At 37.0% G+C, this 26,878-nt stretch overlaps 5 protein-coding genes across 9 annotated transcripts; 1 reads left to right on the plus strand and 4 right to left on the minus strand.

The window, feature by feature from the left end:
- Window positions 1–102: 102 nt before the first annotated feature.
- Window positions 103–1,161, minus strand: LOC116015500 (eukaryotic translation initiation factor 1A). The gene is made up of 2 exons (XM_031255590.1): window positions 751–1,161; window positions 103–492 (listed from the first exon to the last, which is right to left on the minus strand). Exons 1-2 carry the CDS (start codon window positions 1,003–1,005, stop codon window positions 310–312), a joined length of 438 nt encoding a protein of 145 aa, XP_031111450.1. The 5' UTR covers window positions 1,006–1,161; the 3' UTR covers window positions 103–309.
- Window positions 1,162–2,026: 865 nt separating this feature from the next.
- LOC116017392 (putative late blight resistance protein homolog R1A-10) lies at window positions 2,027–5,034 on the plus strand. 2 transcript variants are annotated; one of them, XM_031257972.1, is made up of 3 exons: window positions 2,027–4,645; window positions 4,714–4,907; window positions 5,022–5,034. In XM_031257972.1, exons 1-2 carry the CDS (start codon window positions 2,074–2,076, stop codon window positions 4,779–4,781), a joined length of 2,640 nt encoding a protein of 879 aa, XP_031113832.1. In that variant the 5' UTR covers window positions 2,027–2,073; the 3' UTR covers window positions 4,782–4,907; window positions 5,022–5,034. The 2 variants fall into 2 exon arrangements, with proteins under 2 accessions (XP_031113832.1, XP_031113833.1); XM_031257973.1 differs by having other exon boundaries at window positions 4,733–4,907.
- A 467-nt stretch (window positions 5,035–5,501) lies between these two features.
- Window positions 5,502–9,469, minus strand: LOC116016807 (BTB/POZ domain-containing protein POB1-like). 2 transcript variants are annotated; one of them, XM_031257221.1, is made up of 6 exons: window positions 9,034–9,469; window positions 8,195–8,317; window positions 7,822–7,940; window positions 7,604–7,667; window positions 7,147–7,426; window positions 5,502–6,692 (listed from the first exon to the last, which is right to left on the minus strand). In XM_031257221.1, the coding sequence occupies exons 1-6, from the start codon at window positions 9,281–9,283 to the stop codon at window positions 5,879–5,881; spliced, it is 1,650 nt and encodes a 549-aa protein (XP_031113081.1). In that variant the 5' UTR covers window positions 9,284–9,469; the 3' UTR covers window positions 5,502–5,878. The 2 variants fall into 2 exon arrangements, with proteins under 2 accessions (XP_031113081.1, XP_031113080.1); XM_031257220.1 differs by having other exon boundaries at window positions 8,195–8,338.
- Window positions 9,470–10,587: 1,118 nt separating this feature from the next.
- On the minus strand, window positions 10,588–14,136 carry LOC116017807 (uncharacterized protein At5g41620-like). Of its 2 annotated transcripts, none has more exons than XM_031258444.1 (3): window positions 13,309–14,136; window positions 12,377–12,499; window positions 10,588–12,217 (listed from the first exon to the last, which is right to left on the minus strand). In XM_031258444.1, the coding sequence occupies exons 1-3, from the start codon at window positions 13,630–13,632 to the stop codon at window positions 10,880–10,882; spliced, it is 1,785 nt and encodes a 594-aa protein (XP_031114304.1). In that variant the 5' UTR covers window positions 13,633–14,136; the 3' UTR covers window positions 10,588–10,879. The 2 variants fall into 2 exon arrangements, with proteins under 2 accessions (XP_031114304.1, XP_031114305.1); XM_031258445.1 differs by having other exon boundaries at window positions 12,377–12,495; window positions 13,309–13,323.
- Window positions 14,137–17,025: 2,889 nt separating this feature from the next.
- LOC116016989 (F-box/kelch-repeat protein At3g61590-like) lies at window positions 17,026–21,878 on the minus strand. 2 transcript variants are annotated; one of them, XM_031257481.1, is made up of 2 exons: window positions 21,479–21,878; window positions 17,026–18,640 (listed from the first exon to the last, which is right to left on the minus strand). In XM_031257481.1, exon 2 carries the CDS (start codon window positions 18,619–18,621, stop codon window positions 17,395–17,397), a length of 1,227 nt encoding a protein of 408 aa, XP_031113341.1. In that variant the 5' UTR covers window positions 18,622–18,640; window positions 21,479–21,878; the 3' UTR covers window positions 17,026–17,394. The 2 variants fall into 2 exon arrangements, with proteins under 2 accessions (XP_031113341.1, XP_031113340.1); XM_031257480.1 differs by lacking the exon at window positions 21,479–21,878 and adding an exon at window positions 19,830–20,229.
- Between the last annotated feature and the right edge of the window lie 5,000 nt (window positions 21,879–26,878).

The following is a 26,878-nucleotide window of genomic DNA, read 5'->3' on the forward strand; positions in this document are numbered from 1 at the left end:
CTTCAAATACATAACCAAATCAAGTTGAAGATTGCAGAAAAGCATACATTCTAGCATTACCAGTCCACAATCTGCTCAAAAAGAAAATAGAAAAACACAGACTTTACCAAATCAACCACACAGATAACTAAAAGAGCAAATATTATTCCATCCATTTGATCAAAAGCACAAAACTTCATATATGAAACCCAATGCACAAGGCTTCATTGTATCACTTAAAACGTTACAAATAAGTTCTCCCCTCTCTACTTAAACTGACATGAAACTCCACAGAGATATATAACTCAATACTTGAGGGGTTTCAACTATCTATATCTTATCAATGTCCTCATCCTCAAACTCGAGATAATCATCAGCAGCACCCTCATCTTCTTCATCCAATCCACCAGCAATGCCCTCGTTGAGCCTCGTGTTCTCTGGCAACTCTCCATATGCCTTCAACAATCTGGCCTCATCTGGCATGTACTTCAGAATAACATCAGCCTTATCATCCTGCCATCAGACAACCAAAGTTAAAAAGAGAAACAACAACATAGAAGACACTGTTAAGTGCTAACTAACTTATTATATAAGACATGATGAAATCATTCATAGAATTCTAGGTTATGATATGCTAAATTTCAGAGATGCAGAAAGGGCTTAAAATATCGAATCTTTCAATAAAAAGTGGGCAAATAAACACAAAAATAATAATTTTTGGGGAAATTCTTCGTTTTAAAAAAATAAGAAAGAAAAGATGATGGATTTTGCCTGATAATCACGGAGGCCGACGAGGATGATGTCACCGGCGGCGATCCAAACCTTCTTGTGCATCTTGCCACGGATGTGACAGAGGCGCTTGGTGCCGTCGATGCACATGGCTTCACAGCGGCCATTTCCGAGCATACGGAGGACCTGAGCGTATTCCTGCCCGTCCTCCTTGAAAACCAGCTCTCTCTTCTCGTCGTCGGCCTCGTTCTTCCCTCTCTTTCTGTTCTTGCCTCCCTTTCCCTTGTTCTTCGGCATGATAACACTCGCGCAAGCAAGACCTAATTCCCAGAAATCAACAAGTCTCGATTTTGATAAATTTCGGGGCGGGTTGGATTTTTATTCTGCCCTTTTCCCTTTCTCAAAAAGGATAAGGAATCCTAATTACGGGCGGCTTGGGTTTTGATTCTGCCCTTTTTCCTTTATCAATAATGATAAGGAATCACTTCTTTGAAAATAGATTCTTTACCCTACCCTCCTGTTCCATTCAGTATTTGGTCAAAAAAAAAATTGAATTTTAATTAATTTCATCTTCAACTTAAAATATTTTTTTATCCAAGAACCCTCGTACCACAACCCTATACGACAAGCTCGATCAAAAAAGATTTAAATGGTACGAAAATTATACTTCATCTAGATAGTATTCCTTCCGAGCATTCTACTTCAAAATATTTGTATATATGCACTTACCAATTCCATATTTAAGCGGTAACACACTAAAATTGCATATTGTTTTTGGATCGAGTAAAACCATTATAGTCAAAACTTGAGTAAAATTACTATACTTGATGACTAAATTGAATATTGATAGATGTAAAATTACCAAGTCATCTTAACAAATGATTTAATTGAGTAAAACTATCAAAGTCAATGACTTAATTAAAAGCAAAAAATTATTTAGAACTAAATCAAGAAAAATCACACTAAATTGGGTATTAACAGGAAAGAAAGCTCTCCAAGTCATCCTGGGTTGGTACAACACATTAGTCACCCACAAATATATATATATGCACACACACTAATCATCAGAATTATTGCAACAAGTTGCAGAATGTGACTGAAATCTTGGGTTGAAAATACTATAAACTAAAAGTCCTGTTTGGGACTTAGTGCCGCCAACTAACACATAAACAATGTGAGACAGGCTGACAAGGAGAGGAAACCATTGCTTTTAATAAGCTTTCCTTAAAGTCAACAATGCATTGCTTCAGTGAAAGATTAGACATACAAAGTTGGAAGGGTTCAACTACATCACACACAAAGAAACAAAGTCACAATTAGATTACACACTAACACAAAGAGAGAGAGAGATTGAAGGTAGGAAGGATGGCTTGTGTAGCTGTAGTATCTCTTGTGAGGACACTGGAGCTGGAGTTCTTGCAACCCCATCCCCGCCCAATTGTACTAGAAAATGAACTCATCTCCAGAAACAAAAAGTTGATCCAATATCTCTGCTCAAAGCTTGAATTTTTGATGGAGCAGTTGGATGAGAAGAGAATGGATGGTGCTGAAGCAATTAAACATTTGGAAACAAAGCTCAAAGATGTAGCTTTCAGAGTACAAGATGAAGTTGAACTCCATGTAGTAGATCTTTATGTTCAGCCTTGTCTCGGCCTTCGTCATACTTTGCAACAAGCAATAAAAGACATCCATGACATAGAGGAAGAGTGGGTAAAACTCAAGAATGAGTACAGATACATCATGGATCTGCAAGGTAGAAAGATCCAACTCAATGTTTTACCAAAATCTGACCAAGTCATCATGATGGGTGGTGCTTCTTCCCAGCATGCTTCACACTCTGAGGACATAATGGTTGGGAAAAACAATGAGTTCAAGACTATAAAGGAGATGCTAATCCAACATCCATCTAAGCAACAAGAAGTTGTATCAATTAAAGGTATGGGAGGTATTGGAAAGACTACTTTAGCTCGACGAGTTTATGAAGATTCATCAATTGCCTTACACTTTGACCATCAAGCATGGATTGTTGCATCACAACATTATAATAAGAGACAAATGCTGGAAGATCTTCTTAATTTGAAGGGCAATGCAGAAAGCGATAGTGATGAGGAGCTAGCATTACGAATCTACCAAGGTTTGAAGGGCCAAAGGTATTTGATTGTGATGGATGACGTATGGAGTAAAGAGGCATGGGATGCTATCAAGGCTTGCTTTCCCGATGACAAAAATGGTAGTAGAGTATTGTTAACTACTCGCCTTGCAGAAGTAGCTAATTATACTTGCTCTAGCAGTGCTTTTTCTCTTCAAGTGCGCTTGTTAGATCAAAGTGAAAGTTGGAATTTATTTTGTCAGAAGACATGCAAAGTTCACAGTGGTGAATTTGAGACGATTGGGAGACGAATTGTTGAAAAATGCAAAGGACTACCTTTGGCAATTGTTGTGGTTGCTGGTCTATTTTCCAAACTCAACACACTAAATGAGTGGGAGAATATTGCTAAAGCTTTGAATTCATGTGAAACCGCAACTATTGCAAGAGCATGCTCAAGAATACTCTCATTGAGTTACAATCATTTGTCTTACAATTTGAAAGCTTGTTTTTTATATTTAGGAGTTTTTCCAGAAGATGAAGAGATCTATACTAACAATCTTGCAAGCTTATGGGTTGCCGAAGGACTAGTAAAGACATTTGAGAATGAGAGTTTTGAAGTAGTGGCTCAAAGGCACATACAAGAACTTGTGGATAGAAACCTAATTCTTGTAAGCAAGCAAAGTTCCAGTGGGAAAAAAGTTAAAACATTTAGAATACATGATCTGCTGCATGCCTTTTGCGTGAGAGAAGCTCAAAACGAGAATCTTTTGAAGATTGTTGGTAAAAAATGCTTTAATTTTCATCATAGAGGTTTTCGTTGGGTAAGTATCCAATCATCAAGTTTTGATATCCAAACATTGTATACTTCCTCAAAAAGTCTACATTCTATCCTCTATTTTTCCAAACTTGGGGCACCACCATATTTGAACTTGCAAAATTTCAATTTATTGAGAGTATTGTACTCAAGTCATATCATCCTCGGGCTAGAGCACAAGTTTTGTAGAATTGTGTATCCCATCCATTTGAGATACCTCTCTTCTTCAATAGTTAGAACTTTCAATTCAGAACCATTCATTACTTGGAATCTTCAAACACTTATTGGTGGAATTTACTCTTTAATGCATCCTTTGGACTTTCCCCGGCTATGTCATTGTTATTGTTACTCTTTTACTTGTCCAAATTGTCCCAATTTTGTTCATCAAAACTTGCAGAGTCTTTCAGAGTTGAGGTTTTCTTGGTGCATAAAAGAATTATTTATAAATACTCCTTGCCTAAAGAAAGTAGGCATTGTTAATAGGGGTGAAAGTACTTTTGATAGCATTTCTTGTATTGGGAACCTTGCCTATTTACAACAACTTGAGAGCCTCAAAATTACAGATGAAGGTGTCTTGTTCAAGCATCTAATTAATAACCAAATTGCTCTCTTGAAAAACCTTAAGAAGTTGTCATTTCTCTATACGAGATTTCAATGGGATCAAATAAACATTCTTAGCAGATTGCCAAGGCTTGAGGTGCTCAAGTTGGGAAGTCTTGCTTGTGAAGGCCAAAGGTGGAGACTAAGAGAAGAGGAAAAATTTTGCCAGTTAATATCTTTGAAGCTTAATAAAGTTGATCTTGTGCATTGGGAAATAAGTGGTGATCATTTTCCAAATCTTGAGAGTCTGTTCATATGTTGGTGTGATTTGCAAGAGATCCCGAGCAGCTTTGCAGAAATTGCAACATTGAAGTCAATTGAATTAATAGAATGCCTTCCTTCGGCAGTGGCTTCAGCCAAGCAAATTCGGGAAGAGCAACATGACCAAGGAAACTATAACATGGTTGTTATTGAGAAAGATACGATACCAACTGGTCTGTTCCTTTCTCTTTCTCAACTGTTACTCTATTTTTCTCTAAAACATCATTATACCTTAATTTAGTTTCAAAATTTCATGACAGGCCACTCCATCATCCGTTTGTACGAGAGGTAGCAGTGCGGTTAAATTAATGCAGAATCAGTAACAGTTGGGTAGTGATGGGAGAAAATTAGCATTCTTAGCAATTAGCATGTTGCTATGGCTTGAGGTGCTTAAGTTGAGGGGCAATCTGCTACGAACAGAACAAAAAGAAAAAGGTATGTGTACCTATGTATCCTACTTGTTCATCTATTTCATCTGCAAGTGAAGGTTACATGTTATTATTGTTTTTTTTTTAATCACAAAATGATGTGCTTCAAAAAAAAAACTAGGAATATGTAGAGAGCAACAAAAAGGCAAGAATTACAAGGTCACTGTGTCAATGCCCCCACATCAAGGTTTGATTTGAATGCGCTTGACCACAAAGCCTTTGGTAATTGAATGTCAATTTGTTGGTTAGGAAATGAAACTTTCTTTCACCAGGAATATGTATAATGAATGCAGCCTTAGGCAGTGGGAATGTTAGATAATTAAAACTTTAGTTGCAAATAATAGTAGTCAATTATGTGGAGATATATATGCTTGTTGTCTTGTTTGTATATAACTATATATGCAATTTGATTTCGAATTATGGTTTAGCTACAATATGTGCTATGTATGTCTTTCTACTGATATGGTTTCTATTTCTTACAGAGGCTCATGAAGAATTGCTTTGTCATTAGTTTGTTATTTACAGGATTTTTGTACCAGTGGATTTCAGCATCAACTTTTTGTTGCTGGCCTGCAATTTGTAATCATGAACATTTCAGAAATTTTGCAATTTTTTCCTGTACTTTTGGATAATCTAAAGATAATACACAGATTTGCAGTATGACCAAATTGCACATACTTGCCAAACAATAAGCTCACCAAAAACTAAAGAATCCCAACTTATTAACATTATTTACCACAACTTTAGTGGAATGAGTTCCAACAGACTGAGCTGACCAAAATTTTAGCCTCCACAAACTTGATTTTCATCATTCCAATTCATTTGGATGTATACACATTTTTGGAAGATCTAAACTAGAGCTGTTAGACTGCCATCACCTTAAATTGCCCTTTCCTTACTTCTTTTGAGCTGGGGAAACAAGGCTGGAACTAACCAAAATGAAAATAACAACTTGCTGGAAATCGTGGAAAGAAGAAGTCAGTGCCTGATGGTAAGCTCAGCCCTAAGGTGGAGTATGCCATTGATGAAGTAGGGACTGTCATCTGCCATGAAAGAAGTCCATTGTACACCAAACAAGTTTCTATAGCCGACCGCCTTTCCACCAGTAAAGGTGTAGTTACCCTTGTATTTGCTGATATACTCCTCTGTTGGCTTTGATCTAGCTGCAAACTCGTAGTCGACAGCGAATGACACAGAACCCTTTTCCTGCATCCCCAGAAAGAGACCAAAGCAGTGGAAAGAGCTTTGTTGATCCATGTTGCAATGTGCTGATAGGAAAAAACCTTGTCCTCCCAGGTGAAATGCTTGAGAATATACTCGGCCAGATGGGAATAAATTAGCACACTCTTCACGCTTTAAGTCCAAGTACACTATACACTGTTGTCGAGGAACCTCAAACTCCACTACCTTGATAGGTCGATACTTGTAAGCACGCTCAACAAAACGACGACTTGCTGAAGTAGAACCTTCTGCAGCTTGGGTTCGCTGCCGATGAGGGGCCTCGGCCTTGAAAAATAGGGCATCAAGTACATGCTTGGATGCAAACTCATGATCAAAGTCATTACAGACTAGAATCTTGCGAAGCTTTCGGCAGCTCATGTAAGGAAAGCGTATATAGCGACCGAGTCGGGAACCAAGAATCTCATGTCGATCCTCCAACTTCGGGTAATGACTCCTTGTCCACTTCAAAACCAAGTCATATACTGCATCCTCAGATGCCACTTGGAGGTCATCACTGGACAAAATTGCTTCAATTCCAGCCAAGGGTAAGTTCATTACCTCCTCTTGAAACCTGCAAAAGTTGTATCAACTCATCAACTACTGTAATAATAATAATTTTCCAAATGCTCAAACAGAAAAAGGACACAAAAAACTTGATTCACAGTTCACGGTCAATATTAAATCTTTTACATAAACCCAGGAAATAAAGGCAACTTCACCCCACCCCCTAACCCTTTCCCTGTTTCCACACAAAGAGGAATTAATAATTATAATAACTGTCAGGAACTTTCAGGAGATATTTAATGTGAATATAGAATCCAATAGAAATTTGACAGAATAAATTCTATAAGAGAAATAAAGAACATATCTCCCCTGGGATAGAATCATTAAACTCCAGCAAAAGTTCAAATACAGAATATTATGAAGATAAAAGTATTACAATTACTTAATACGGAGTAACTAAGAAACACACGAGAAAAAGGTAGGTATTAATATTTAATAGGACTAAATGGACAAGGACTTACTTGGAGACATCTTTGTAGCGAGCTGCTAGAAATTGTTTTGCTGCATCAGTTAATGGCTGAACAGCCTCAGCCATCAGAACACTAGAAGGAAGCTCTAGATAAAGCAATGCTGATTCTGGAGTCATTGGTAAATTACGTAGTTGGCGGCTGCAATACCTCATGCAAGAAGCAACCTCAAATTTATCAGCAGCCATGAGTATATCCAGCAAAGCAGGTGCAGAAGTTGTAGTTAGTGAATTGCTATACATGAAATTCAGGAGCTCCATCAGTGCAGCTTCCTCTGTACCATAGAATAAAAAAATAAGAGCAGAAAAATCAAGATAAATTGATAAAGCAAAAAGTTAAGAGCAGAAATCCTTTGGCTGTCTGTCCAAAGCAGCAACTCACTACTACCCAAAGGTAATAAAATATCAGTCAGTGAGAATTTTATGTAAGAAGTTGATACGACAGAAAATACCAGAAGCATGAATTTGAAGGGTGACTTGTCTCTGCTCTGATTCCTTCATCCCATTTGAGAAAAGCTGCACATGTTACAGGAGATAGAAGCTTATGCACTAACTCTATAATGTAAGGCAATCTATGTGTATACAGTTATGTGTATTCTTTCATTTGTTTTATTAATGGGCATTTGAGTAGACTAGCAATATACATATTAGACAAAATATTTATAATTACCTTATAAAAGAATGGGCTTTTTGCTGCCAGAATAGGAGAGCTGATATGCAATGTTTTGACTTTTGTAACCCTTGAATCCATGTTCCAATCTGAATCTTCACTGTTGGGAGCTTCATCTCCTATTTAAACAATGAAAAAATTTCAATTCAGCTAATCTCATTTGATCAATGTTTCATATGGTCCAGCACATAGAACAAAGCATCAATGTAGATATTACATAAAAGCCTCTCAACTCGTGCAAAAAAATTTCAATCTATTTCATAACAATAATAAGTATAAGATTGTCATATTGCATTGATGACCTCTTTTCTAAGTTGCTATAAATTAAGATAGGAACAAGGAAATAGAGAGCACAAAAGAGATCTATAAATACCCGATTGTACTTCTTCAATCATTGCAACCACTGACTCGTCTTGGTTTTCAGTATCAACATCATCAGGATCAATCTGGTGACAAGTAAGAATCTGCTCCTCTGGGCATACGGTGATATCCAAAGCTGCAAACGAGTGGCACATGTCTGGTTATCATCATAAAAACCATGCTGGCATAAGAAAGAGAAGAGGTCTAACCAGTGTGAACAGCATTTGCAGGTAATGCATTATGACTGTGGTGGTCAGTTTTAAAAAATGCAACTAAAGTCCCAAATTACAACCTGAATGCAACAGGGAATGGAAAATGAATGCTGACAGCACAATGAGATATAACTAGAAATGCAAAATCCATAAGAATCCTAAATTCAATAAATGTATTATGTAACAGAAAAGATCCTAATTTAGAAACCCCTATATGAAATCCAGGGGCAAGAATGAGCATGAAGACCATACATTTACCAAAATTTCAACTTTGAGACATGGAGACCAGTAAATCTTTGATTGACATCTCCAACAAAATTCTATGCAACAATTGTAACTAAAAAGGACTCAATAGAACAATAGAATGAAAAAGATTGAAAGAGAAACACAACTCTTAGAGACTTTATTCTTATTCCCAGATAAAAAAAAAAAACCAGTTCTAGTATACTTGTGTCAAAAAACAACCAAGTCATATCCAGGCTTGCGAGAAGTTAAAGACTTTCTCCATTCAGACTTCCATATTGTCTGTTTCTCACCTTTCTTTCAGATGCTAAACTACACGCACAGTCGCACACGAAAATAGAAAGGATTGCATACAAATTTGGCACATACGAAGGAAATTGAGCGATGTGAGACAAACCGTTTTCATTTTTGGTATCCTCTTTCCGACGCTTGCGGTGGCGAGCCCAATCCGCGAGGCTCTGACAGCCCTCGGAGTCGGAAAGCTGGTCGGACGAGTCGGCAACAATCTCGATCCGCAGGAGGCGGTCGGAGAAGTTGCTATCGTTGAAGGCGAAGGCGAAATCCGGCTGGCGAGCGGTGGTAGGAGAGTAATCGGGGTCCATAACCGCCGTTCTCGGGTCAAATAGGTCCAAATTCCTGTCCTTCATACTCTATTCTCTCTCCAAAATCTAGGTTTCACTGCTAGTAACGAGTACAAAAAGCAATTAAACTTTGGCCGAGCTGCCGCTAAATCAATCGGAGAAGACGAACACAGATATATATAGAGAAACGCAACACACACGCATAGGATTCCGGTCTCAAACTCTCATATCTTCTTCTCCTTTATGAAATAAGCACGATATTAGGTTCCTACTTTATGCTAATCAAAAGTTTAAATTATTACTCCGTATTTCATTATTTTATATGCATAAATACAAAACATACATTTCTTATCAATTATTCTTGTAACAAACTAACAATACAATATGCCTCCATTTTTATACTCCGAGTAATATATTTTCCATATAATTTATAAAATAATTCTTTTTCTAGCTAAATATTTTTCTTTTTCATTTTTTGAAAAGGAAAATAATCATTTCCAGATATTCAAACGTTCGATATAAGTAAGAATAATAAAAAAATCAAGTAGAATGACTAGACTGAGAACTAGTAACTTTAATTAATGCATAAACAAGCTTGAACAAGCTTGTTCGCTGATCTACCGACAAACAGAATAGACACTGATTCAAAGTATCGTTGTAAAGAACGACATTCCCCTATGATACGACCCACAGAACTTCCTACAGTTAACAAGCGTCTAACTGTAAAGTTAAAATTATTTGTTGGTTTAATAAATGAAGACAATCAATAGCAGGTTACATTACCACTCAGAACCGAATGAAACCCCACCACGGAGGTTACATTATCACTTGAAACCGACTGAAACCTCACCACCGAAATTTGATCCAGTAACCTTTCATCAAGAAAAGTCATAGAGATACACTATCTGAACAGAAAGTGCTTGGCATAATTTTGTATTATATTTTATCTATAATTTTATAAACTGCTCCTAGCCGTCGATTTTTTTTTATTTAGAGAGAGTAATATTAAAATAGCACGACGAAGAAATGTAAAGGAACGCGCGTTAAGGACGACCGACGACTTGGAGAGTTGGAAGAGCCGCCAGTGGTCAATGCCAGAGCCGGTGGGGACTTTGGTTGCTCCGCCGAAACGGTCAAAACCAAATCGTGTCTTTTCTAATTTGATTATCTTTTTTGTTTTCTATGGTTTAACCATCCTCGTTCCTCGTTGCGCGTTGAAAGGCTGAATAGGTAAAACAATGTGTCCTTCGATCTTCATCGTACCAACCTGGCGGGACGAATGGACGATGATTCTAAACACCAAATTGTCGTCGTTACTCGTTAGTTAACCACACGATTCGAGTTTCGAATGAGACAGCTGCCAAGACGAATAACAGCTCTAAATCTGTCAAAATCTTTTGCACCAAATATCAAACATTGTATCACCTAATGTTTAGGTTGCTATGGAGACATCATGTCAAGTAACAAATTCAGTAATTCACTACCCATTTACAGAAAGATTGCAGGTCTACAAAGGCCTCCACTATCCATTTATGGCAAGTGTACTAACTAAAATTCGTGACAGAATCTAATTAAAGTTGTGACTACTTGTGAGCAGTGTTTAGGCAGAAATTTGATGGTTCTTGAATGAGCTTGATCTACCCTGGAGAAGTTTCGAATTTATCACGAACCTTCTGAAGCTCGGAAGTGATGATGTTGCTGGCTCTCTAACCTCGCTTCGAGTAGCTTTGCCTTTAGGGTGTTTTCCTTGGCACCTTGTTGCAGTTTTGCAGATGGTTCGGGTGGAACTGCAGGTTCGGGGGCTGTTTTCTCTGATGTCCACTTCTCCACGGGGCTGTCGGGACCTGTGAATGTTGAAGGATCAAAAGGGCGTTGTTCTGCACGCTTTTCCTCAGCTTCGTGTTGCTTTCTCCCCCGGGACAATTGGTTTCTTATCAAACTATTCAGCAGGGAACCCCGGATGTGTAGCTGTTTACTCTTTCGTTTCTGAGATCGAACTTGCATGCTCTTTGTGTTCTCGAGATCCTTTGCATCTTTCACTTCATTAAGATCTTTGCTCGGTATCTCCTCATGAGTCTTTTCTTCAGATTGAGACTGGCTCCTTTTGATCATAGGACTCGGTTCTGTTATCTCTTCGAGATGAATCCTTGAAATGCACTTTCCATTTTGATTGGCGCCATCGAAGGATTCTCCTTCAACATTCTCGTTTCGAGGGGCACTTCCATCCTCTTCCAAATGAAAGGACTCTAAAGAATGCCTGCGAAAGGCGCTTCTGTTTTCTTGTTTCGACACCGCCCTGCAATTTCCTGCAGATTGCTTGGCTCTAAGGAACTCTTCTATTTCAAAGCCTAACCTGCCCGAAATCGTTTTTTTATCATCAGAGTTGTCATGAACAGCCTTCATCTGCATACGCTCGTCTAGCCAAGCTTCTGAAATATGAAGAATCAACTTATCGTTGTGCTCCCCGAGTATCTGATCCCTCCTCGGTTTGCACTTCAAGGCCCGGACTTCTTTCTCATACTCTTTCACTTCCTTGGCAAACTCGTCACACAAGTCTTCCAGCATAGCCCGAGCCTTCCTTTCTCTCTCGAGTTCTCTCAGTGCACTCGAGAAAGACGATTTCACTTCTGAGAGCTCTCTACCAAGCTTACGCTGGAGATTCTCCGAATGCTTTCTCAATTTCCTCTCGTCTTCCAGCTCATCTCTCAGCGCCTTGATTGCCTCTTCGATTTGCCTATCCTCAGCAACTCGATTCATCAGTTCTTGCCGGTTGATTTTCTTCTCTTGCTGGAGTTCTTTAATTCGCATTTTGGAGAGATCGAGTTCCCTTTTCAGCGCTTTCACAAGTAATATATGTGATGCATGTTGTTCTTCAAGACTCCAAATCCTATTCAGTACCTTAAGCAATTCTGTGGATGTTTTGAGGCTGTAACTCGACTTCCCATTTCTACCCTTCATGTCCATTTTAGCAGGAAGCACAGCAGGCCTATAAGGAGCCATCTGCAACATAAAAAGAAGGTTTTGCAGCACAGATCAATGCAAATTCCCCAAACAAAACTTCAATGAAACCAAAAAACATAATGCTATCCTACACAAAACCGGGATAGGCTCTCAATTTACTACGCATATAAGTCAGGATTGAAGGGCAAGCTAAAATACCTCCATCGAGCTACTGCAGCTTGCAGGAGATTCACACAGTATAGCATCGTCATTTTCCGCCACAGATTGACTATTATGCTGTTTCCTTAATGCTGCTACATGACCTCTTAAATCACCTGCTGGCTGCCACAAGGACAATGGCAATGATTTCAGCAGAAAAGCTAATAAAGCAAAAGAACAAAAAGCGACCGAAGAAGAGGCAAATTTTCATAGTTGAGGGAGGGCCTAGAGGATTTTCAGAAAAGTCTCTTGTTAAATAAGCCCTACCTGTATTCTATCCAGAAGAGACAATAGCTCAAAGATAGAATCTGAAAATTATCCAAATACAGATTCTAACTCTGCCCATTATTACACTGAGCCCACTCTTCATGATTCTGTCACTAAACTTTCCTTGGACTGTGGAGGGACCAGGTGGCACTCAATTTAAAGGCAAGACATCATAGCATTCATTCAAGAATGCATAAACTGGGCACAACCCCAGCCAAGTTGGTCAGACTGTTGACTTGATAACTCGCCGGCTAGGCCACAAGGCCTCGAGTAGTGATGAATGCGGGTTTCCCTCGTCACTCAAAAAAAGAATGCATAAACTAAATCAACAAAGCTTACATAATCTGTTGGAAACAAATGAACTACAAATAGCAAAAACTCAGTTCAGCAGAGCAAAATACATGAGAAACAGAAAAACTCATTTCAGCAGATTTACTGGACCTTTCAAGAGATCATCATCAAAGACTCTAAACAGACCAGACAAACAGTAAAGTATGCATCTTGATCAAAGCAAAATACTTGAGAAACAGAAAAACTCATACAGATAGCACTAACTCAGTTCAGCATAGACTGCAAACAGAGCAGACAAACAGTAAAGTATATATCTTGATCAAAGCAAAATAGTTGAGAAACAGAGAAAAGTGTAGGAAATATGAGAAATTAACCTGTTCTGATGGGGGATCAAGTGGCTGAGGCAAGTGGGTAGGGAGCTGAAAACCCTTATCTTTGTTCATCTTGAGTCTAAGGTGGGGTTGAACTTCCCAGAGGTTGGCCCCAAGCTTTCTGACTGAGAGAGAGGTGGAATTGGAGGGAAAGGTGTAATCTTGAACTAGAGAGCCATCAGTCTGAGCCAACCCATATTTCCATGTTGGAGAAGGAGTACAATTGCCCCCTCTTTTCCCTACCAAAACCGCTCTTTTCAACTTTACACCCAATGACTCTTCCTGCTTTTTCCTCCTTCTCTCTTCACCTTTTCCCTCTCTCTCCATCTCTCTTTGACTCTCTCTTCCCCTCCAATTTTCAAATTCTGGGCTTCCAAAATTTTCAAACTTTTTGATTTTCCACCGCCAAAGCCTTTAACTTTATCTCAAGCATGCCAAACTCTCAGCTGTCCAGTCTGAAACTTTTCCTCATATTCTGACAAAAACTCACTCACCTCTCTTGATCCCATTTCTCCTCAATTTATACGTGCTGATTGTGGGCTGTGTTCCACTGTTCTTCTCTCCCCATATCTGTCATCAAATAATTATAATGTGTCGTTTGTTTCAGACTAAACTGTCGGCTATGCCCCTCTCCTCTGTTGTTTTCAACTGAAACTAACATTTGTGTCGTGTTCTTTTACCTCCTCAAAAGCACAGGCTACGCAGTAGGGAGAGGTGGGATTCTAATCATCCCACTGTATATTTGGGGAAGATTAAAAGAATATTAACCTTAATCATGCGGCTTATTGATGGGTGCGACACGTACCTTGGCACACTTATCAATGGTTATTAAGGAATTGATGGGTAAATATGCACATGTACTAGTCGGTCCGTAAATCACCTGTCCGTCAACGGTCACCCAATCGGTCCGTCGACGGTCACCCAACCGGTCCGTCGGTCACCCAACCGGTCCGCATGATCGGAAGCAACATGCACGTGTACTAGTCGGTCCGTAAATCACTTGTCCGCCAACGGTCACCCAATCGGTCCGTCAACGGTCACCCCACCGGTCCGTCGACGGTCACCCAACCGGTTCGGCCGCATGATCGGAAGCAACACACCTTGTGGATTGGAGGCTCACGAGCGCAACAATAGCTTGATGTGACGACCGACAACTTTTCAGGAACAAGGGATCCGTGTTTTCTTCACCTCGAGTAACTCAACCACTTCGAGCAAACCAATGCGCATTTTGCGGAGTGACTATTCAGCCCATGCAAATATGCCCTCCACTTGCATATCAGACACCATGTGCATAGTAAATCCACTTTGTATAAATATAGGGGTCATTCCCCTCACAGGGGGAGGAAGAGACATCAATACGACACTAATACACTTGTGATTTGCTCATTCGTCTCTCTTGCTCTCTCCTTATTACTGTTCGTCACCCGTAGAGCGATATAGCTTCGAACCGCTTGACCGGTAGACCGACCGTCTGACCGGCCGAGCGACATTCTTCACTACACGTAACACACGTATCCGTAGCGTAATCGTAGACCCCGTTTACATTTACGCTATCAGGAATCAAGCTGCTGCATACGATGTACTTCAAATCCATATTTTTTTCAGTTCAGAACGAAGAATGCATAAAAATTGCAGTGTTACAACTTTACAAGATATTTAAGGTAGTCATTCTTTTTCCTACTTTTAAGATTTATATTTATAGATAATTTATGATAACTCAATATTTATGGTAGAGTGCGTAATTAATGGGATGTGGAAGTGATTTAGGAAAGATTCATAAGATATTTAATAGGGAATAAGACATGATTTAGGTTGATTTTAATTGTCTTTCCATAATTATGCGATTGTTATTTAATTCTTTCATCCATCATCAAGGCTGATTGGTCAAGTCTCAAGGCTGAGTGCCTAGTCCGAGCACCAATCTGATTACCATAGCGTAACGTATCACTTAACTTAGTTGTTGACAGGCTTTAAATATTTTCAATAAGTTCATTCTTCTAACATCAAGTTATTCGTAGTTAATTTAAATGCAAAATATTAACATTATGTTGAAATGAACTACCAAGAAAAGGAAAACAGATAAAGTGAGATACAAGAACTACAAACTAAATAAAGAAATAAAAGAGTCCTTCCTCGTTATACAATATAACATAATAGTACTTTTCTAACCATGATGTATTATAGAATTTTGTAAAATATACAAAGTATATGGGTAATCATACAGTGAGATTGTGAAAACTGGAAACTAGAAGTAAAAGAACGCATAATGTTGTGATCCTAGTTGAAGCCAAGAATTATACAAATGGTCCAACAAGGCAAGAAGTAATGTGAAGCAAAGACATAAAGTTGGTGGTCCATAGGCTATAACATGTTAGCTAAGGTGTGATGAACATCATTCGTGTCTGTCCCTCCTTCCCTCATTGCAAGGGCAATTTGGAAACGGTCGTTTACCAGTAGATAGATACATCTTTGTAATTAAATTTTTGCAGTATTATTTAAATATAATTATGATATCGTTTTCTCGATAGAAGAAACAAAAGCAGAAGAAAACTACAGCAATCGAGGTCTTAAAATACCTACAAGACTAGCATGCAACTCCCATAGGTATGACATACAGTATTGATTAGAACCAACTCATTACATTCTTATATGAAAATCATACTTAATTTTGGTTAGTCCCGAAGCCATGCATGCACCTATTGGGACTTTTTCAAAGAGTAGTTGATGAGTTTGATTCTTTGTGAACAATACACTTTTGCAGAGAAACATGTGATTGATTTCTCAATAAGACATCTCAAAGTTTCTGTTAATGTGTACTATATAAGATACTGTCGAATCCTACATGTACTTTCTATTTAGTTATTTCTACTCATTCACTTTTATTTCCGGATGTAACAATTGATGATTAATTATCTTTCTTATGGGTCTCAATAAAAATGTCAACATCAAAATTTGATGGGAGAGAGTAAAAACTGGGAGTAAGAAGAGTAGCATTTGCTGATCATGGTCCCCAGTAAACTGCATATCATATGTTAGTACCAAATATGTGAAAATCAGAATTCAGATTGGAGTACAATATTTTGTCCCCTGTAACCTCTTCTCAAACATTGGGCTTTATACCACAATTCAAAAGGGTGTTGTTCAAGGGCCTTGAAACTTGGATTTCAAGTTCATATCCACCATTTTTCTTAACGGATTTACTTCTATTTGGACCATTTATATTACAACACTCCACTAGTCATTATTCCAGAGTAAGCATATGTTCTCTGTAATAGTTCGTATAACAAGTTCGATAACTATTTGCAAAAATTGAACTCTTGAATTTTTAATTTGAGAAGCGCAATGTGTCGTGTTGCCAAGGAATTGCTTAGAGATGGTTGTTTTCGTGTGAATAGATATATTCATAGGGGATTTTGAATAAGCATCTGTCCTTATGTAATAGATTGTATAATAAGTTAAACTATTTACAAAAATTAAACTCTTATGATTTGAAAAATGCAATGAGGCGTGCCGACGGAGGATTGCTTAGAGATGGATAAGAAGCTCATATGTCAGCTTCTTGTTTTCGTGTGGATAGTTGTATTCATGGGATTTTGTGTAAATGTTTGGTGTGAAAAGGACAACATGGCTATGAAATTCCCATTTGTGCTGTCTGTAAAGGACAAAACTACCAAATCCATTTCTTTAAGTAAATCGCATCAAACCATTTTATCTTAAACCTCAACAAGAAAAGGTTGGCACAATTTTTTTTTAAAAAAATGGCATAAACAAGGCAAAGATATCACATTGTTCACACGTTATTTTCCAACCTTCCCCGACAGGCCGACAAAACAATATACAGAACATTCACAACACTAGCCTAGTTAATTTAACATCCACTTAAATATAAGCTTAAATGACCACTCTGCTCTGATATAATAGCTCACAAATCACACAGCAGAAGTAAACTGCACTAGAAAGACTATGTGGAAAATGTTGTGTCACACAACCGAAGTAAACCGCACTAGAAAGGCGATATGGAAAACAAATGCAGGAGATGAAGAAAGTTTAGATGACAAAAGGTAAAGAAAAGGAATGAGTGCATGAATGTTAGGGAGTGATTTCAAGCCTGGGTTCGAAGCAGAAGCCGGTAAAGAGCTGAAGAGGAAACCGCTTTGTCACGGGGCATTTGTTTGACCACCTCCATTGTTTCTGCTCCACGTCGAAAATGAGGAGAGCGGGAGCTCCATAGCTCTGGATGTATACTAGGTTGTCTGTCCCGCTGCTAGCAAAGACATCGTCGAGCTCCCCAAAGCCTTGGAAGAACTTATGGGGCATACGGGCAATCTCTTGCCACTCCCTCCCTTTAAGCGCCCATATTCCAATACCTTTTATAATGTCAGGCCGGTCTCGTTTGGCAATCCCTCCCACCATTATCAAACTTTCCTTATGGTTCATCAGACGGCCACAGGTGAGGGAGCCTGGCACGGGGATGAAACTCCTCATCAAGGAACCATGGGTCGGCCTGCTCGAGAGACTATAAGTGATTAGGCCATGGCGATAATCAGGGCGATCACCACCAGTAGAGTGGACCAAGAAGTACAAAACACCATCACATATCACGCTATCATTCCCAGCTCTCCATCCACTTAAGGTCTCGGAAGTAGGAGTCTCCCACGTCATTGTTTCCGAGTCGTATATGTGGATAGAGACATCCCACTGAAAGAAGTTTCCCGGAACTTGTTTCGATTTGACAACCGAGACACAGTAATTGACATTTACACTGCAAAGTCTCCTCTCTACCGAGATCCCCAATGCACTGTAGTCGGAATACTTAAGATCTCGAGGCTCCTCGATTCTCCTATGGCTTTTGGTTATAGGATTACAGACATATAGCTGGCTTCTGCTGTCACTGTCCATGAAGCAAACCAGCCCGGAAGATGAAGCAATGAACCAATTTGATGCCTCGATACAAGGGAGTTCAATACTATGCCACTTCCTAAGGATTGGATCATAGGCATAACCAACTGGCTCATCTGAGCTCGTGAACATGAAGTACCATGGTTTTCCTGAGGGGAACTGTGAGGAACTTTGCAAAAACCGTAATGAACTCACAGTCTCATTCCATCGTTTACAGACACAACCCGACCTGAAAATGCTGGCGATGGGCAAGCAGGCCAGAATGCGTTCCAACAATTCATCTGGCAATAAATTTACAGGAACTTGGACAACTTCTTTATTGTCTTCATTGTTGAGTTTCGAGAATGAATCACACACAGCCTTATCTCTTGCGGTGCCATTAAGGCGATGACTGACCCAAGATGATTCTCCATCCATTATGATGAAGAACAAATTCCTGTACAGCAAAAAGTATTGAAAGGAAAAGAGAGAACTCTTCAAATCAACTGAAAGGGAAAATCCAAAAGACTTGACAGGACTATTAAGCTAATATTCATTCATGAGTTCAACCAGCTAACAAAGTATAACATAATTCCCAGAATACAATTAAAGAAATTGGACAGCATGAAATAAACAACACCTGTTTCTTAGGAGGATGCATTTCAGTCCAACTATTCTTAAGCTGGGCAACCCTAGCCAAGTTAGACTATTGATTTGGTAACCACAACTTTACAAGGGGACCTTCTTGGTTTGAGCCAATCAGCTATGGGCAAACTAGACTGTTTTACCTCCTTGTGGTCCTTTGCCGGCTAGGTCACAAGGCGGGGTTTACTTAATACAGACCCTTGGGTATGGGTTTCCCTCATCACCCAAAAAAACTATTCTTAAGCTCAATCCCCTTTGATCATAGCCACATATTATCAATATACTATCCAGTCTAGAGAACCCACAGCACTCCTGTCAGTCTGTCACCTCCTTGAGGAAACACAAATACTGCTTATTTTTCCAGTTCAAGAACACAACTTAAGGTCTGCTAGCTCAGAAGCATAAATGAACCCTCAAAATTGTACAGTATGTAAAAACAATTTACTGAATCTTTATTAGCAGAAATGCAAGAAGAATTAAATATTTAACCAATGTTGATAGAAAGGTTATAAAGTTCTAATCTCATCTGAAAATACTAGACTGCAGAGTACAGAATGCTTCCATATACAGCTAGACCATATCTGGATTAAAAAGCTTATCTGGGAAACAGATCACATCATTGTACCTCAATAACAAAAAGGTAAAATGGGTAAAAATGCAAGCTTCAGACTTCAGACCGCAAAAAGTTAAAAATGCATTTAAAGATACCTGGCAGAAATGCAGAATGTGAAAAATGAAAAGCCCAGTAACAGTTCTCTCACCAATTTAAGTGGTATTCGATCCAAAAGAAAGAGTTTCGGAATTTTGGATTAAAAAAACGAAAGTGGAGCTAATTTTATTCTAAAACACACATGAAAATCGATCGCAGGTTGTCCTACAGTGACAGTTCACACCCAACAAACTCAAATTCATGCGAAGAAAACTACAAGAACAGATCTTGAAATCTGATTTTTCCCAAAAGAAGAAAAAACAAAGGAGGAATTAAATAATAAACGATGTACCTTTGCCGCGAACCGCGTCTTCTCAGATTGGCGAAGCGACTCGAGAGCGATCAGTGAAGTAAAAATGACGAGAAAAGAAAACTAAAAACAAAACAAGAAACGAAAGGCAGGAGCTTTAGTCCCATACGGTAGAGCAACATTGAAGAACATTGAAGTACGAGGTGGGTCTCTTGGATTCTTCGTCAAAACACGATGAATATCCTTAAATAGGCGAAAGTTTGGATTTTTAGTTCAAAAGCATTGTCTATGTGTCTAGATATAGAAGGAGATAGAGAGCTTAGGGTCGGGGCTGTTCATGCTTTGTCTATAGGCTTCTTAGTTGTAGCAAAAACGACAGGTAGTGGAATGAAACAGAGGCGGTTTTTAACAGGACATTGGAGTAGATAAACAGATTTTTGGTATAGAGTCACTCTCCTGTATAAGTACCGACCCATATGGCACGGTGTAAATCAAAGATTTTTGGTAATTCTTTATAGGAAAATCTAAAATCGGTATCTCCAAGAAAGTATACAGGATGAATCTTATCTTATTATCCTAGTTGACAATGACTGTAAAAGGTACACAAAGTCTAGTTTGTCTAGCGCTAAGCGGTTCAAACCAAAAATACCAACAAACTGCTCGTATGGAAGTGAAATTTTAAACTATGTAGTTATTAACTAGGTTTTCTTTAGAGCGATCTCAACATGCATTTTTTGGAGTTTTTGTCGAGTTAGCCGGAAGAAATGAGAGAAAGAAAAAGAAAAGAAAAACAATTTTGACAAAAAAAAAAAAAAAAAAANAGACTGTTTTACCTCCTTGTGGTCCTTTGCCGGCTAGGTCACAAGGCGGGGTTTACTTAATACAGACCCTTGGGTATGGGTTTCCCTCATCACCCAAAAAAACTATTCTTAAGCTCAATCCCCTTTGATCATAGCCACATATTATCAATATACTATCCAGTCTAGAGAACCCACAGCACTCCTGTCAGTCTGTCACCTCCTTGAGGAAACACAAATACTGCTTATTTTTCCAGTTCAAGAACACAACTTAAGGTCTGCTAGCTCAGAAGCATAAATGAACCCTCAAAATTGTACAGTATGTAAAAACAATTTACTGAATCTTTATTAGCAGAAATGCAAGAAGAATTAAATATTTAACCAATGTTGATAGAAAGGTTATAAAGTTCTAATCTCATCTGAAAATACTAGACTGCAGAGTACAGAATGCTTCCATATACAGCTAGACCATATCTGGATTAAAAAGCTTATCTGGGAAACAGATCACATCATTGTACCTCAATAACAAAAAGGTAAAATGGGTAAAAATGCAAGCTTCAGACTTCAGACCGCAAAAAGTTAAAAATGCATTTAAAGATACCTGGCAGAAATGCAGAATGTGAAAAATGAAAAGCCCAGTAACAGTTCTCTCACCAATTTAAGTGGTATTCGATCCAAAAGAAAGAGTTTCGGAATTTTGGATTAAAAAAACGAAAGTGGAGCTAATTTTATTCTAAAACACACATGAAAATCGATCGCAGGTTGTCCTACAGTGACAGTTCACACCCAACAAACTCAAATTCATGCGAAGAAAACTACAAGAACAGATCTTGAAATCTGATTTTTCCCAAAAGAAGAAAAAACAAAGGAGGAATTAAATAATAAACGATGTACCTTTGCCGCGAACCGCGTCTTCTCAGATTGGCGAAGCGACTCGAGAGCGATCAGTGAAGTAAAAATGACGAGAAAAGAAAACTAAAAACAAAACAAGAAACGAAAGGCAGGAGCTTTAGTCCCATACGGTAGAGCAACATTGAAGAACATTGAAGTACGAGGTGGGTCTCTTGGATTCTTCGTCAAAACACGATGAATATCCTTAAATAGGCGAAAGTTTGGATTTTTAGTTCAAAAGCATTGTCTATGTGTCTAGATATAGAAGGAGATAGAGAGCTTAGGGTCGGGGCTGTTCATGCTTTGTCTATAGGCTTCTTAGTTGTAGCAAAAACGACAGGTAGTGGAATGAAACAGAGGCGGTTTTTAACAGGACATTGGAGTAGATAAACAGATTTTTGGTATAGAGTCACTCTCCTGTATAAGTACCGACCCATATGGCACGGTGTAAATCAAAGATTTTTGGTAATTCTTTATAGGAAAATCTAAAATCGGTATCTCCAAGAAAGTATACAGGATGAATCTTATCTTATTATCCTAGTTGACAATGACTGTAAAAGGTACACAAAGTCTAGTTTGTCTAGCGCTAAGCGGTTCAAACCAAAAATACCAACAAACTGCTCGTATGGAAGTGAAATTTTAAACTATGTAGTTATTAACTAGGTTTTCTTTAGAGCGATCTCAACATGCATTTTTTGGAGTTTTTGTCGAGTTAGCCGGAAGAAATGAGAGAAAGAAAAAGAAAAGAAAAACAATTTTGAAAAAAAAAAAAAAAAAAAAACACTACATGCCAAACTAGCGCGGTGCGTATAGGGCGCAACAGTGTACGGGCGGATTGCCATATTTTTTATATAAGTATATATTTTGAACATCGAAATAGCATATTAACTTATTAATATCATCTTATAGGCAATTTTTTTTACATGTTTGAAAGCCAATTTGCTACAAATCATTATAAATACATATAAATATTTTGTTCAACCTTGTATAGATGTTGGTCCATGGTACTCGTTAATAGGCTTAGGAATTAGGCCTCCATCCAATAAAAACATTAATCAACGTAAATGCATGAAAAACATTAGAATTATGGAGCAAGAGTGTGTTTTCGCTAGTCATGTTTTATTATTCCTTAATCAAATAGGAGGATAAAAGGGGGACAAAAATCACAAAATGGTCAAAGTATAATCTCAACTAAGTGCCTCTCATAACAGTCCACTACATGTTAGGCTATGGCCTATGGGTTATTGCCTATCGTCCCGTTAATAACGATAACAATAAATTACATGAAATGAGAAAAAAATAATTTACATAACACTAACCTAGTTTATGGGATGTTTGCCATTTGGTTTGCACTCACAAAACCTTTTTCCGTACAAAAAAAGTATACTTAATTAATTAATTTCATTAATATTAATATTAATTAATTAGTCCATATATTATTAGAAGCCAAACGTAATAACCTTGATTTTTCTTTACTTTTATATTTACTTATTTATTTATTTATTTCGGCATTTTTTTAATGAAAGTTAGGAGCAAGCAAACAAAAGAGAAGGAATGGAACATATTGGTTGCAGCGTCGCAGAATATGCGATCCAATGCTAATCTCAAAAAATACATTCTTTAGTTATTTTATTCTAATTTAATAAATACCATTAATTAAAAGACAAAAGCAATTAATTAAAAAATTCGTTTCTTCTTTGTCGCTAATAATGCGGTCAGTGCGATGCTCATCGACGGTACGATCCAGTTCAGCAATCACAGATGGATTTTACCTTTTCTTTATTATTTTTTATTTTTTTCCTTTTCATAGGCACATTGATTTGATCTAATTCAAGAACCTATGCACTCTAAAATAATAATAATAATAACAATAATAACGATAACATACATGTGCCTTGTGTTGTGATTGTGTGTCTTGTGTTATGAAATGATGTACCTTACGAGTATGAATTTTGTATCTCGTCGTTTTGATTCAGAGTTCATAATGCTATGTAGACTCTGATCCGTGATATAAATGACCAATTACTCTAGGTCAACCTTGCACTATTCGGTGCAAATCCAAAACTTCACCCATTTAGTTTAGGATTATACTAAATAAAAAGGTACCCTTAGAATTTGATAAATAAATCATTATATAATATGTGATTACATACTAGCTAATAAAAATATTAAATTATTTTTTTTGAAGAGAAGATAAATTTTATTAATTGAAGAAAAAAGTAAAAAACTATGAATATAGTCAGGTAAAACATCATTTCAGTACTCAAATTCATCCGAGTGACATAAATTAGCACTCCTAACTAAAGTATGAGCAATTGAGCATTCTCATTTATCACACTTCTTACAAATTTGAAATATTAAATCATTTAAAAATATTAGAAACTTCAAAAAGTCAGCTGCATATAGTAAGTGGGAGCCCCACTGTGAACCTTGTGACCCTCTTTTCCAGCCAAGAAATATTTGAGTCATGACTCATGCCTCACTTTCAATAGTTCCAGTACGTTGGTACAAATTATTAGTTTATCATTATTATAAGAGTTAATACCACAAATAGTCCTCTGACTATTGGGCTAGTACTCATTTTAGTCCTCGACTTTCAATTCGACCACAAATGGTCCTCTGACTTTTATTTTTGACCACAAATAGTCCTATGTTAAAATTTCTGTTAAATAGGTGTTAAATTTAGGGGTAATATCGTCAAATTGATTAATATTATTATGATTACTTCTTTTTTAGAATTATATGACAACATAATTAATTTCAAACATTAATAAACATTAAGTTAATAAATATAAAAACAAAATGGTCATGGCAAATTACATAAATGAACAAATTAAATAAATCTTCATAATTAATGTTCTTAATTTGTACTTGATTAATTATATTAATTCAACGGTGGTGACTTTCAGTTATGTCCTAAACAAAATGTTTGATCGATTAATGAAGAGTGAAAACTATTAATCGGCCATGTATGAACAACCATGAAAATGATGGAAGCAATGTTTTTAAAAAAAAATTCTTCCATTTTAATATATTGGTTAAATTAAAATAGATAGCTTTAATATTAAATCTTCATTTTGTATGCATAATTACAAGAATAAGGTGTATTGTCTTTTTATTTAGGAGTATTTATATTTGTTAATTGTTTCAATTATGCTTGTTGGTGAAAATTCTAAACATTTTTATTTTATGACCATTATATATATCAATTTGACGATAATACCACTAGATTTAACACTTATTTAACAGACATTTTAATGGAGGACTATTTGTGGTAAAAAATGAAAGTCAGGGGACTATTTGTGGTCGAAATGAAAGTCGAGGACTAAAAGGAGTACTACCCCAATAGTCAGAGAACCATTTGTGGTATTAACTCTTATTATAATGTTATAGTACTACATATACAATATAACAATAACAATAATAATAAAATAATATTATAAATTGGACAACTCCAAATCCAATCTTGGTCAGTAATTTGTCCTATTATGTTGAGAATGTGCTGTTCGTTTACATTACAAACTACACATGCAATTGGACACTGATGATATACATTTGCAGGGTTATTGACTTGAATAGGCAACAATTAAGTGGAGTGGATAAAGATGAATAATTTTTAAAAATTGGATATTTTTAGCAAAATTCATTTGGAACTTGCATGTGTTTGTCGTCAGAATTCAGAAACGCAAGTTCCAAAGGAGTTTATTTAATTTTTTAACGTAAAATACGAGAAATGCAAATCGTACTTGTGTTTCTCCTATAAATACAAGAAATCCAAGTACAACTTGCGTTTTTTTGTATTTCACGCTAAAAAAGTGATTTTAAGAAATCGAAGAAACTCTTTTTGGACTTGTGTTTCTGACGACAAACACAAGTCACAAAGGAGTCTGGCTAATATCCAAGTTTTTAAAATTGTCCATCTTTATTCACTCTACTTCGTTTTTGCCCATTCAAGTCAATAACCCTACACTTGCATGCAACCATTTATTTCATATATTATAGGGATACTTGGTGATTCGTTAAGTAGTAGAATATGTTTAACGTGACATTACATTATAAAAAAATTTTAAAATTTTTATGTTATTTACTGAATAAGATTTCACTTAATAAGTCAAATAATACTCTGCATATTTTAGTTGTAGTCCACTCTTTCTCGTGGCAATAAACAAGCTTTACTTCCATAAAAAAGGAGTTGATATTCCAGCAGAAACTTAGCTGAATGGCCATAATATTCCTACAACAAAGACTTTTTTTTTTTTTTTAATTTATAAAAAACAATTTTAGTTTCGGTGATTAGAATTCAGTTACGAGTGGTTGACAATTGTAAAGTAATCAAAAAAGTTATTTCTTATTAAAAAATTTAAATTTTCATTCAATCACTTTATAATAAAAAAACCAAGTTTTCCAACTATGGCAGATGGAATGGAAATATGGAATGGTGTGGAAGGCATGAGAAAGAGCATACAGCCACCAAAAAGCTGCGGGCAGGGTGGTTGTGATCTGCGGGGTCTCACCAAGATTCACCACTGCCCATTCATAAATTGCCTCTCACTGTTTCTTGTTTTTATTGACCGACCCCTTTATTGTATCTTCTCTATACTTCCAAAGGATCATTATAGGATTGGGGAATGAACAAGGATGCCCCCTCTTTACTAGGATAGGGTTATCATGATTATATTATTGCGTACGTACATAACATTTAACTACATTTTAACCTAGGACATTGCTACCTTTTTCTTATTCCATTAACAAAATAAAAGTAATGTTGGGCATCCCTAAGAAATTCATCATATAATTTTCACCTGATTTTTTTAAAATTTAATTGATAATTAAGTAAATTTCTTTTGATAGAGACATTAAATTTGATCTAAGAAAAACTCAAAAGAAGCGAAATTCAAAATAACTCTAAATGGCCTGAGGTTTGACTTCAAGGTCACCGTAGGGTGTGGCCTTAGTTGGCACCAAGCTCAACCTAATGGTGTCCGATCAAAACAACCATTGCAATTTAACTATATGATTCGCAAGGGACTTGTTCAATTCACTTGGGGTGTTGTCTAAGTGTTTAGAAATTTTTGTATAAATAGTTAATGTGTTGTCTAGTTGAGGACACACAAACCTTTCTTACAAACACTTGACTTTTGTACAAGACAACCAATTAATAGCAAATTATGAAGCTGTCTTGTGTCTTTTAGTATGTAAATTGTAAACATTCAAAATGCCTCCACATAATAATTTGCATAGAATTCTATAGCAGATACATGCCTAATTTTCTAAAGTCCGACTTGACTTGAACTATTTTCATCCCTATTCCCTAGCTTTATGAGCATCCTGTGAGCGTACGAGTTCGACGAAGAATCACTTAAGTTAAAAAAAAAAAAAAAAAAAAAAAAAAAAAAAAAAAAA

The sequence above is a fragment of the Ipomoea triloba genome, chromosome 4 (assembly GCF_003576645.1).
Source record: "Ipomoea triloba cultivar NCNSP0323 chromosome 4, ASM357664v1".
Lineage (NCBI taxonomy): Eukaryota > Viridiplantae > Streptophyta > Magnoliopsida > Solanales > Convolvulaceae > Ipomoea > Ipomoea triloba.